The 14,172-nt window shown below is 36.2% G+C and overlaps 1 protein-coding gene across 1 annotated transcript; it reads left to right on the forward strand.

The window, feature by feature from the left end:
* Nucleotides 1-583: 583 nt before the first annotated feature.
* LOC120359766 lies at nt 584-13,444 on the forward strand. The gene is made up of 3 exons (XM_039458752.1): nt 584-969; nt 1,012-1,231; nt 13,376-13,444. The coding sequence occupies exons 1-3, from the start codon at nt 584-586 to the stop codon at nt 13,442-13,444; spliced, it is 675 nt and encodes a 224-aa protein (XP_039314686.1).
* Nucleotides 13,445-14,172: the final 728 nt, after the last annotated feature.

Here is a 14,172-nt window from a genome sequence, read left to right on the forward strand (position 1 = left end):
ATAAATGCGGAAAGGGAATACCACGCGCTATGATACTAAACGATAATAAGATCGATTACGTGCACTGGGACGATCCCAACGAGCTAGTGGATCGATTGCGATTACTCGAAGCTTCATATAGAGCTGGCAACGACGCCCATGGCAACGAGATGCTGTCCATTATCGAGGAACTTCGTGAGGCCGGCATTATTATAAATTAAATCGTGTACCCGCGAAAGGAGTCAGACGAGAGACTGACTCTGTTTGAGAAAGACGTGCGAGCGTTGTGTTAAAAAATGAGTGGCAAGGAGGAACGTCACAAAGACGGGTGCGAATGTCTGACGAATGATTTCGAACAGTTCTTAAATAAAAATCGGACGGTTCAAGAACGGTTGACGGATAAATATCACGCGGCTCAGGATCGTTATGAAAAGACTCAAGACCTTGTAAAGGATGGATATCGAACGGTCGTAGAGCGGGTGAAGAATGAGTATGAAAAATTATCTAATTGACAGAGATCGGAAGACAAGGAATGGTTACTGAAGGATGATAGAAAATAAACGAAGTTGATATATATTACATCGCGAGTTTACACACCGAAAACATGAGTTCATCGAAGAAAATTAGCTCCAAGAGACGACGTCTCGTCGAGGAATTGCATGCATCTGCTCGAAGACATTTTCCACGAAGACGTGTTATAATCAAAGGATTCGACGACTTGTGGCAAGCGGATATCGTCGAGATGCGTCTGTATTCGAATATTAACAGAGGTCATCATTATATACTTACCATGATCGATGCGCTGAGCAAATTCGCATGGGCAGTAGGGATGAAGAGTAAAAGCGGAAAAGAGACGGCTGACGTCATCGCCGAGATAATTCGGAAGAGCGGAAGATGTCCACGTAACTTGCAAACGAATATGGGCAAAGAGTTTTACAACGCCGATGTGCAGAAACTCTTGAGGAAACACCACATTAATCATTATTCCACGTATTCGGTGTTAAAAGCATCGATAATCGAGCGCTTCAATAGAACTTTGAAAGATAAGCTGTGGAAGATGTTTACATTGCAAGGATCTTACAAGTGGGTCGACGAGCTACCGCGTCTAGTTTCCGAATACAACGACACGCTGCATAGAACGATAGGCATGCGACCTGTGGATGTAACGCCGGCGTCGGCTAAAAGGCTGTTGGACACCGTGTATAGTCACGTTAAGATCGCTGCTCCTGCGAAATTCAAGGTCGGAGCTAAGGTACGCGTGAGCAAGCACAAGACAATTTTTGAAAAAAACTTTACATCAAATTGGACCACCAAGGTGTTTACGATCGTTAAAGTGCAAAGAACGAACCTCGTCACATACCTCCTCGAAGATTATCGTGGAAAAAGCATCGCGGGCGCTTTCTACGAACATGAATTACATCAAACGAAGTATCCGGACGTTTTCCTTGTCGAGAAAATTTTGAGAAAGAAAGGAGATAAAGTCTACGTGAAATGATTGGGATTCGATGTATCGCATAATTCGTGGATAAATAAAAGAGACGTTGTTTGATTTTATACACACATATATTTGTAAGAAACAACATTGTAAAAACGATATAAATGTATTCAAAGCAACGTTAAATATATAATATACACAAACGTATACAAAAGAGCGGAAAGAATATACTCGTACTAAGTCACGCAAAATTAATCTACATTAAAGGTTATTACAATAATAAGTCACGCAAAATTGTCGCCTTTCATTTTTTTTACAATGAATCACACAAAAGTATCACCTTTTTATTGTTACAATAATATTAAGTCACGAAATATTATCAACTTACATTGTTATATAATATATTGTTTAATAGGTCACGCAGAATCAACTTAAATTAGTAATAAGCATCGCATTAATTATCTTATAGTAATACAAAATGTTATAAATAAAGTATTAAAAGTATAAAAATGTATTAACCTAATTACAATATATGTATTACGATGGTATACGCTAATGTCCCCAAGGCAATGTTTCAGTAGAATCAGGCAAGATGTAACGCTTGTCATCGAACGGGCTGAGAGCAATCTTTTTCTCTTTGATTGTGTGTACATCGTGGAGCTTCGAACGTATACACGCTTGCTGACGAGTCATTTCTATCCCGTCGTGCAAGCAACGCGTACCCAGCCAGAAATGATTAGTCGAATCGACGTCGATTCGACGTCGATAACACTGGTCGATCGACGGTCGAAATGTGTAGTCGATTCGACTTAGAAATGGGCTTAAATTTCGACCAGTCATCGACAAGTCGATTTGATGTCGATTTGATGTCGAATTAATACTAATTTCCAGCAAGAAATGACCTATCAAATCGACATCGAAATAATATCATTTTGATGATTTTGATGTCGAATCGATGTCGAATTGACGTCGATTTTGTCATCATTTCTCACTGGGAATATCTAGAGATGAGATTATAACAGGTAATATTAACGTGAACTTGAGTAATATCGAAATGCTATTTATTACTGTAATATATTACTTTAATATGTGAATAAAATGTTGAGTGAAAATATAAATGCATATGTGTATTTGCCAAACAAAATATGATTAGAAATGCTTATCTGTTTCTTTGAACTTTTTATCACGTTTTCCAAAACTTTCATCATCTTGTTTTTGATATAGAGCATTCTTTAACCATTGTTCTATGCATAATGATAAATCCGTAACAAATACATTAGGTCTCTTGTTATGAATTGCGCCTAGAAATAAAATGTTTTGTGTAAAATTACTAGACACAAATAAGAAATATTTGAAGGCAAAGTATTTTCCTACTATTATAAAAAATACAAATAAAATTTATAAAGTAATATGTATTCACCTATAATCACTTCCCACAACAGTAATTTGCAAAAAGGTCTCTTTTGATTGCCATCGCTTCGAAAATTGTATTTACATGCAAGAGAATTACTAATAGCTGCAGCCATAACTGAATACAATAGTTCACTATCATTCATTTTAAATTCTTCTTTGGCTTTTACTTTCATTTGTGAAAAATAATATACCTAATATAATAATGTAAATAAAAAAAAACATTATTTAACTAGAACAAACTATTTCACAATTAAAACATAAAATCAAATCAACATAGTAAAATATTCAAACAATTAAAACATAAAATCAAATCAACATAGTAAATATTCAAACCTTTAGCTCTTGAAGAATACACCAATAACAGTGAGCGCTCACTCAACTGTAAGACGTAACCTTAGAACATATAATACTGGAAGGAGCATAGTCTCTTGAAAGTGTCGTCGAATAGATTGACAGAGATAGATAGATGATGATACTAGTTTGTAATGCGCATGATCAGAGAAGCGCGGGCAAATGAATTATAGCACAAAACGGTATATGTATAAAGGTCAATAAAAAACTAATTTATGATAAAAAAAATATTGAAGTGACAAGTGACAAATTATAATTTATATTAACTGAATAAGAACGCATTCAAATGTAAATAATAATTTGTATATTTATTTATTGGTTATCGAACAGTACAAGTTTCATATATTTGTGCCTGATATAATTATCTTTTTCGCAAAGTTGCTCGTATGATGGATTCAAATCTTTAAATATTGTTTAATAATTAATCTAATCATTTCTGTTCTGGGGGTCAATCATGTAATTTCACGTGGAACTTTTCACGTTTCACTTTTCACTTTTCACGTTTCACTTTTCACTTTTAATTTTCCTTTTTTCACTCATAGAGAGTTCACGTGAATCTTTTCACGCACAGCGATTATGTATGAATAATGCGCGGAAGTTTAGTTTGCGTTTCGAAATTCACCATTAAAGGCTCTGTCATTGCAACTATCAAGCGATCGTGAAAAAGGTTTCTCCCTTCTTTTACAGTATAACTTTTACTGTAAAAATTTTATTATATAAAAGAAAATTCTAAAAAAAATATTCATAAATAAATAGCAATATTTCTTAGTTATATTGCATAAACTTAATTTACCACTATAATATATATTACATTTATTTTTAATGATCCGTATATTGTAACAACTATTTTATTATGTAGTAATCTAATACTCAAAATTACATTGTAATTTAATTCAAACATTGTTTTTCAAAATTAATTTTAATTAGTTTTTTATGTGTGCAAATTTTAAAGTAAATTAATTTTATTAGTCATTAAATTTAACTTTGTTTAATTAAAAAATATTGAATAATTTAGAATACGGACCTTGATCAAAACTGAATTCTCCGCTCACACATGTATTTTCCAAATTTATAAGTTATAAACACTTACATGATTGATTATTATTCTATTTCACAAGACGCACCTTTCTTATATCATTGTGTATCAAAACGCGTTTAAAGTATATTTTTATCTAAATTTGCATTTGATGAAACCTCATTCTATATAATTATCAAAATATCAATTTGTCAAATATAAATATCAAACCTAATTACATCACAATAGCATTATTTTTATTTATGTATGTATTACTTTATCCTATCAACGCAATGCAATACCAAAAAGGTTAACCTTTTCAATAATACCTCTTCAAAGTGTTACCACACTGTTACCACACTTTCATTCTTATTTCAAAATACATACAATTTATTAATTCCCTAAATTTTCACCTTTTCGCCATCACGGCTGATGGCGAAAAAGTTCACGTGAAAAAGTTCATATTTCCGCTCATGAGTGAGTTACATGATTCCGTGGAATCGTACATGATCGTGCAGTTCACGTGAAACTTTTCACTTTTCACGTTTCCGCCCTAAGGGAAATGTTACATGATAGACCCCCTGAACTCAATACAACTCAATACTTACAAAGCTCAATTGAAGGTTAGCTTAGATGCCTTGGATGGCGACCGTGCACGCATCTGTATGGAGCATGCGCATTACAAGTTAGGACCATCATCTCTCCATCCTTGTCAATCTACTCTCGGACAATCAAATGCACGGGGCTGATAGGGCTATGCTCCTTCCAGTACTATATGTTCTAAGGACGCAACCATTCAAGAAACACAATTGCAATTTGCGCCAAGTCTAGAAGCGTAGCGTAAGTGATGCATACTTATATTACCGTACACTGCCGTTCGATAATAGTAATAGTCGTAATTTATCAACCTTGTTTGCACGATAATGATCAATGTGGGCGCATTTCGGGAATATATTTAATAATATAATAATATAATAATAAAAAAAATAATAAAAAAATCTTTTTTCTACATTTCTCATTTTACATAGAAAGCTTATAAAATTTAACAATATTTAAGGTTTTTAAAAATTCCTTTAGAAAAATTTCAAATATGATGAATTTTTATAATAATTATAAATGTTATAAGATATGAAAATTATTATAAATATACATGTGTATGAAAAATGTTAGTGCAGCTTAGTGATATATTCATTTTAAATGCCCGGGGAAAAATATTTTATATATAAAATATGTCCAAACATAAATATATACGATTATATATACTTACATGTAATTTATATTAGTGTTATGTATCTTTATATATAAATAAATATACATATAATTATATAAAATTGTATATAATTACATATAATATAATTACATATACGGAGATATTTTACATATAAGTGTACATAATTATATAATAATAATATATAAAAAGAATTTTTCCCGAGTGTCATTCTTTTATAACAAATGTAACAATTTTTAAGAACCATTTATTGCTATTAAAAAGTTGTTAAATCATGCAAATGATGTATGCATCTCTACACAATTTGCAGATCAAAATTATATACAGGTTATATGTTGATTTAATTGTGTATGCAAAAGAACACATATCGCATTCCGATATCTCGAATTTTAGTGCATAAAAACAATGTAATAAAAAAGTAAAATATATACTTCGCCTTCCAATTTATGTTGATCTACGTAAAATTGAATAAAAGTTAATAGAAATTTTACAAAAATATTCGCAATTACTCAATAAACAATTTTTATGACAAAATAGAAAATAATAAAAATATCGACTAGTTTTCGACCATCGACCATTTATCGACGCATCGACGTCGAATCGACGTCGATTCGACTAATCATTTCTGGCTGGGGTATAATCTTCAAACGTGATAGTTCGTTCTACAACGCTATTCTTTACACCTTTCGTCTTTTTTGTATCTTTTTTCCCTTCTACTCTCACCGCATACATTTTTGCTTTTAGCCCTACAAATTCGGTCATAATCTTGCCGCAATTCTCGTCTTTCATTAGCCCTGGAACCTTCTTATTCGCGAGAGGCATATTATATACATTGTCCGCGGGATAATCGCTCGTGTCGTATCTCGCGATATCACGTTTCATATCCATGTACAGTGCGTTGCATTGATGCCTGGGGTACCGATTTTAGGGACCACGTTTCTTTCTTGGTTATTTTTACGTTCATAAACAAATGCTGCGGTAAATGTTGACGCAGCATTCGGTCATGAATATAAAAATAACAAAGAAAGAAACGTGGTCCCTAAAATCGGTACCCCACGCATCAATGCAACGCACTGTACACATCGTCACACTCAATGACATAGATGAAGCTGTCTGTGTCTGTATAGAGTATCTTACATTTATCTTTATACAATGGCAGCATATAATCGTAGTGAAATTCGTAAAGGCAGATTTTCGAAATGTCGAGAATACACATACCGACATATATTGGTTTGTTAAATTTTACCGAGAGTTTACGCATCTCTATGGCAAGCAGATTTTCTGCGAAAACGCTGCGGCTATGAAAATTTGGAGCAGAGATCATGGCCTCTGCCCCGTAACGGCCTTCCCATTACGTTACTAATTTTATATTAACGTGATTACGTACATTTTCCATGGTTTTACCGAAAACTGCATTATTCATTAAATTTTTCTCAAAATCATTTTTCACGTTCGTTCGAAACTCTGTATTTAATTCTATATAATCGCAGAGCCAGGTGAATTGAGCGAATTGAAGTACGCGATGTATTTTTACGATTCGAAGCCCGTGACGCGTGCACTGTTGAAGATTGCGGTAATGGATGACGTAACGCTTTTTATCATGCACTGTCGCTAGTAATTTCTTTTGCCTTGACCCTGGAGGCTTATCGCTCGAAGGACAAAACGGTAAGTCACTGTGTCGATCGTGCAGCTGATTCTCATATGCAAGGTCGACTTCCAGTATATCCGGTGTCCGAGTCAAATGCGATCACGTTTACATCAAAATTGTCAACGTTTTCGACCCATTTAAATTCACCGTATAGCAACGGTTGACACATTGCCTACCCATACAGATTAGTCACATCATTATACATCAAATAAGTCGACGGTTTTGACGGATCGTACGATTTCATGTACTCATTATTAGCCTTCGCATATCTGCCCGAAAACTGGCTTAAACCGCCACGAATTCCACGTTTCACGTAAAGTAGCATTTCTATGTCCGTAAGCAACTCGAATCTTATACCCGTTTTCTTCAACATTGCATCCCACGTGTAGCCTGGCAATGTATAGTAATGCGCAGGGTCCAAACCGTAACTCTGCATGCTTTTATCGCGAAAGTTTTCGAAAATATCGGCTAATAATAAGACATCCGTTTTCAAATATAAATCGCTGTATTCGCTCAGTGTTTCAATTGCGAACCGTTGCCATACGTTCTCGACATGAGCGTAATCATGCTCTAATACCGTCTGTCCGCTCAGTGAACTGTAGAAAGATTCGCGCGGTGGTAAACGCGTTTCTAACAGCTTTTCGGCATCATCAACGTACTCGTACGGAAAAACGCCTTTGCGCGTGAGGAGTTCGAAATCCTCGTTTGACAACATGGAAAATTCGGAACGAGTAATGTTTAATTGTTCAATACCTAGAAACGACGCCAATGTTTCGAGACTCGCACTTAGGAATTTATATGAGTCGATGAATCGAAATCGTATACAATTTCGTACTTCGCCCGATTTTGTTCCTACGCCGGTAGCTGCGACGTGTTTAGTAAACGAAATTAATATTTTTCTTTATTAATCGGTAGTAGGTCGATCTTGCCTTCGAACGCGGTAGAAATTTCTTTTATTATAAAATGCGCGTCGTAAACCGCTCAAATTGTGAAAAACGACTGGAATAACATACGTATTCTTATAATTTAAATTACATTTATTATGGACAGGACCGCAATACTTGCCGGTCAAATGACAGTGATCACGCACCCGCCGATTATCAAGCCACTCGTTACGGGTAAGGCCCGTATCTGATATAAACGGTTTTTTGCATATATGACAATTCGTTGCGTTTAAAAATGCCTCTTTCTACTGTATAGTTAATTGTTCCATTGGAACATTGGCGAATATTCGGGCTTTCATGTCATGCGCAAGATTTTCTAATTCTTTCGCGAACCACGCGACGCAGTCCTTATCGCGGTGAAAACGATACATCGATAACGCGTCGTCGTACGAGCATATAATATAGTAAGCTATGCTGTATACCTGGTGTTGATACGCGAAACTCGACGTGTTCTCTGTTTCGTTCTCCATTTTCTTCAGTATACACTCCAAATCGGCATAAATTACAAATGGTACGCGCTCCTTGTTGTTGTATGAGTCGAATTCTAGCCATTTCTGGTCCTCTCTCGGTAGTATGATGGCGCAGTTATTTACTTTCTTGCACTCCGTTTCGTGCGATTGCAACTTTTCCTCTGAGTGGAAGTAATGCAGGCAACTGTAATAAAAGAAATTTATTTGTACAAAACAATAATTTTAAGTAGTGTAATATTTTTTTATATTATTACACTTACCAATCGCAGATAAATTTCTTGTATCCGTATTTGTTTAGCTGTGAGCTGATCAGTCGCGACAGGTTCTTAATTCACGCAAAGTGACCGTGGCTGACATCGTGTTTATCTTCTACGTAGAAGAGATTGATGTGTTTCTCTTTCTTATCTTCGGTCAGGCGTAACGGTGCAACGTATTCTATCTTTTTTTTTTTTCTGTCCAATTCGGTAGTGTACACATTTACTGATACGTCGTTTAAACGTTCAAATTTTCCAATGTCTTTTAATTTCATTGGAAATTGTATATCGTCAAACTTTAAAACAGTCGAATAATGCGGATACGACGACTCCCGGTGGGCATTTCTTTCAGCGGGGTACAGGGCAGCCACCACCGACCACGCGAAGCAAGTATTGTCCTTCAAATGCACATTAATTATTGCACGCTTGTCACTTGCTTCCTTCGGCAATTCGAAGTAATATCCCGCGTGCATGGAATTAAGCTTGTTTATACTCACCATCAAGTTTTGGATTCGGTGTAACGCCCAGCCGCTATCGCGTTCTTGAAACTCGTCGAGCATCGCTAATATCACTTCGATTACACGTTGCTCGTACCATTCGCGCAAATTTGACGCTCTGTATAGTTCATGATTCTTCGTCGCGAGATTTTTTATCGCGGTCGTCATGAATGTTTACAAATTCACCATTGAATACGATATTCACCTTCACATTTCCATGTTTTGCGATAGCGTCTCGCACTTGCTCGATCACCAAATCACTAGCGTCTTCCAAGAAATGCCGCGGTTCAATATAATCGGCGTTTATAACAGCACCCGTAAGAATACGTGACTCAAACGCGGCGTCGATCTCGCGCCAGATGAGCGATCTTTTACCACCGGTGCTAGCGTGCGCACCACCTCCAACGTGCACGAAACGTCTTTCTAATTGTGCTTTTGCACCCGCGAGTCGCGCAATTCTCGCCACTATAGATTGTCTGGAGCCAACGGTGAGTCGAGGACGTTTGGCACTACTACAACATTCTTCGAGATGTGCGAGGCACTCTTTGCTTCGTTCTACCCATGCACGACACTCCTCTTGAGTAGCGATCTGCGAGCATCGCTCGAGCAGTTCGCGTTCAATGTTCTTCATTTTTGTCACAGTTATTAGTACGTTATCTCGGAGCACTCGCAAATTTTTTATTTACATGAATTACAGTATGTGCAGAACGCGATATTGTTCTTGATGTGAACTTTTTGCTTCCAAAAATCGAATTGTTATTTCCGGCCACTGATCAACTCATTCCAGCGAAATTTCTTTGACCGTCGATAATAGATTCGATACGCTTCAAAGACATCTACTGATGTCCGAGCGCTAATTACATATCTATTATACGTTGTCTTTTGTCTGACGAAAAATTGCATCATCTAGCGGGGGCATGAAAGATGTATCCCCACCACTCGAAGATCCTGGAGAATATTCTAGATCATTCATATACATTTGCATCAGTGTGTGTCTCTACATTAGAAATGTCGATCGAGCAGAGGGAGACTTGCGCGCGGTGCATACTTGCAGCGGCGCGTGCCACGAACAACCTGTCCATACGTGTTCAAGGCTAATGATACATCGTACCATTCGTCTTCGATGTAATTCAATACCTTTGTGATTAGCCGCCGTCAAAATACACGGCAAGGCCATGTCTGAGAGCTGCATCGGCAAATATAATTTTAATAAAGAATATTCTATATCTCTCGAACGGTAGGCTAGAAAATTACGAGACTTGAAAAGTTATACGTAGTAGAATACTGCCTTCCAAATGGATCCAGGAAGAATAAAAAAATTAGGTAGAAAACATTTATAATATTGTTATGCTCGACGAGACGAGCACGCAAAAACACTCACACGAACACACAGCACGAAATAATTGAACACTTTCTTTTATAAAAGAACACTGACTTTAATTAATTGGCTATATACAATTAATTGATAGCGGAATTATTTTTAAATGTCGCTTGACAGCTCCGCGTCCCGAAAAACCACAGAACAAAAGCCAACCGCGCTTCTTTTTTTCCGATCGATAGATCTTCCTTCGGCCAGCTTCTCAAACTCGGCCGAACGGGCACAACACTGCCCCCCTTTTTAAAAGCTTGTCGTCCCAAAAAGTCTTCTTATATTTCCTGATATTCTGTTGTCTCCAGGACCCATTTAAGCGTTACTGCTCTCTTTCTTGAGCTGGTGCTTCAAGATTCCGTGCCACTCTTCCTTGGATCCATACAACATCCTGGAACTCTTAATCACAGAAGAAATCCTCTTTTTTTGAAGAACAACCTCTCCAGAGAAATTTTCTCTGAAGAATTCTTCTAAGGAATCTTCTTTCTTCAAAAAAACTTCGAGCAAGGTGGGGTATCTACCGTGGACCCAACGTCTCGAAAGACTCACCAAGCTCCTGTCTCGGCATTTGCCCTCAGTCCCACAGTGAAAACCACGGATCAAAAACCTGGCAGTCTTCTTTTTTTATTTAAAAAACCAGAAGACTTGTCCTTATAATTTCAGTTCATCTTCAAACACTCAAAAAGAAGCGGCTCCCAGCAATCGTCTGAACAGGACTCTTTGCCTTAAAAAAAAACAAAAATATATGCGAGAAAACAATTTTATAAAATAAGGAATTTAAGTAAGCTAAGAGTATTTTTTACTAAAGAAAATTTATCTCTCTTGAAATGAAGCTAACCTATCTAAGTGTACCACTTTATTTTTATGCCTAGGCGATTTCCGTATACGATAAACTACATCATTTAACCTTTCAACAATTTCAAACGGTGCTTCCCAACTACCCTGCAGTTTAGGAGACCTACCTATTTTCCTACGAGGATTGTGAAACCAAACTTTCTGACCAGACTCAAAGTGAATAGAGCGAGCTTTACGATCATAAACCTCTTTCATTTTTTGAGACCTAACATTTAAACGTTGTCTAACTTCGATATAAATCTGAGAAAGTTTTCTCTTAATTTCGAAACATAATCTCCCTAGAATTAACTGAATCGGAACCAGGAAGTTTTCCACGGAGTAAATCTAAAGGCAGTCTCAATTCCCTACCAAACTTTATTTCCACAGGGGTTAAACCAGTGGCCTCATGCCTTGAAGACCTATACGCTAAAAGACTCATTGGAATCCATCGATCCCAATCTTTTTGATTTTTTGAAATAAATTTTGCTAAATAGTCCAACAAACTTTGATGTTGACGTTCCACTTGACCATTAGACTGCGGATGAAGAGGAGTAGTCCTGGTCTTTTATTCCAAGTAAACGTGCCAATTCTGAAAACATTCGTGAATCAAAATTTCTCCCTTGATCAGTATGTAATTCCGAAGGAATACCAAAACGAGAAATTATTTGACTCACAAAAACTTCGGCAACAGTTTTAGTTTTGAAATTTTAATGGAAATGCCTCTACCCATTTTGTGAAACAATCAATAATAACTGAGATATTTATTTCCTAAAGAAGATTGGGGAAGTGGACTTAAAATATCCATCTGGATTCTTTCAAAGGGTAAACCAGAATTATAAATTTGCAATACTGATTTTTCTTTATCGGAAGGACCTTTCCTCGATAAACAAACAACACAAGTTCTACACCAGTGTTCCACATCTTGCTTACAAGTCGCCCAATAAAATCTTTTTCGAATTTTATCTAAAGTTTTATTAACACCGAAATGACCACCAGAAGGAGAATCGTGAGCTTCCTCTAAAACACGCTGTACCTGATTCCGAGGAACAATAATTTAAAGAATTTGATGTTTAGAATCTGGAGATTCCCATTTTCTAAACAACACTCCATCTTTAATAATGAGAGAATCCCAAATAGACCAATAAACTTTAGAAGTTTCGTCTTCAGAGGCAATTTTCTGATGAGTCGGCCGCCTTCCAAGCTCTTTTCCCAGTAAGAAAATAGACAACGAAAGATCGTTTTTTTGAAAATTTTTCCAATTTTCAAGATTATTCTCCCCAAAAACAATTTGTCCTACTAATTCCACTGAAGAATTTTTCTCTTTCAGATCAACTTTAAAACAATAATTACAGCCTTTTTCAGCACAAGGACGCCTTGACAAGGCATCAGCGTTCCCATGTAATTTTCCTTTTCGATGTTCTACTATAAAATTATATTCTTGAAGATGTTCTAACCAACGGGCCAACGTTGTCCCTCAACGTTCTTAAAAGAAAGTAACCAACTTAAAGAAGCATGATCTGTTCTTATAAAAAATTTTGTCCGTACAAATAGTGATGAAAGATTTTATTGACTCTATAATTGCCAATAATTCACGCCGAGTTACACAATAGTTTCTTTCAGACTTACTCAACACCTTACTAAAATAAGCGATCACTTTCTACTCCTCCCTGATTTTGAGATAAGACCGCCCCTATTCCATGATCCAAAGCATCTGTATCCAAAATAAACCTTCCTTCCTCAGTGGGAAATGATAATATTGGCGAAGTAGTTAAAAATTTTTAACAACTCAAAAGCTTCTTGGCAGGCATTATCCCATCTGAATTTACTCAAGTTTTCAGTTAAGACAAATAAAGGTTTAGCAATAAGGAAAATTCCTTCACAAACTTTCGATAATATGAGCAAAAGCCTAAGAAGCTTCGGACTTGTTTTTATTTTTAGGAATCGGCCAATCCTAACTGCAACAATCTTCTCAGGGTCAGTGGTGATTCCTTCTCTGAGACGACATGACCCAAATATTTAACCTCTTTCCCGAAGAAAGTACATTTTTAGGATTAAGTTTAAGATTTGCTGCTCGTAAAGACAAAAGACCTTTTTCATATTGATTAACATCTCCTCAAAAGATTTTCCGAAAATGATGACATCATCGAGATAAACCATGCAGATTTTGAAAAGTAGCTGCTGAAAAACTTTTTCATAAGACGTTCAAAGGTAGCCGGTGCATTACAAAGTCAAAAGGCATAACTGTAAACTGCCATAACCTTTTTCCAATCGAAAAGCAGTTTTCTCTCGATCCTCAGGACGAATTTTAACTTGCCAATAACCACTCTTGAGATCCAGAGTGGAAAACCAAGAATTTCCTGAGAAACGATCCATTAAATCATCTATCCTGGGAATTGGGTAGGAGTCTTTAAGAGTCACATTATTTAACTTTTTGTAATCTACACAAAATCTAATTGAACCATCTTTTTTCTTAACTAAAACTGCAGGAGAGGTCCAAGGACTATTTGATTCTTCGATAACACCCTGTTGCCTCATTTTTTCGATGATCTTTTCCATCTCTTCTCTCATTTGTAAAGGAACTCAACGAGGAACTTGCTTAATAGGAGAACAATTTTCTGTTTGAATAGAATGTTCAATACTTTTACAATTTCCAGCAACGATTTCTCCTGAGAAGACGTCTTGAAATTCCGAAAGAAATTCTGCAAAAAGTTTCTTTTGAGAATCATCCAAATTCT

This window comes from Solenopsis invicta, chromosome 16 (assembly GCF_016802725.1).
Source record: "Solenopsis invicta isolate M01_SB chromosome 16, UNIL_Sinv_3.0, whole genome shotgun sequence".
Lineage (NCBI taxonomy): Eukaryota > Metazoa > Arthropoda > Insecta > Hymenoptera > Formicidae > Solenopsis > Solenopsis invicta.

Excerpts from the sequence above, each read along its gene's own strand:
- LOC120359766 (XM_039458752.1), top strand. The coding sequence starts at position 584 with ATGAGTTCATCGAAGAAAATTAGCTCCAAGAGACGACGTCTCGTCGAG. Across the intron at positions 970-1,011 it reads CACATTAATCATTATTCCAC|AACTTTGAAAGATAAGCTGT; the intron begins GTATTCGGTGTT and ends GCGCTTCAATAG. Across the intron at positions 1,232-13,375 it reads AATTCAAGGTCGGAGCTAAG|GAATCGGCCAATCCTAACTG; the intron begins GTACGCGTGAGC and ends TTTTATTTTTAG.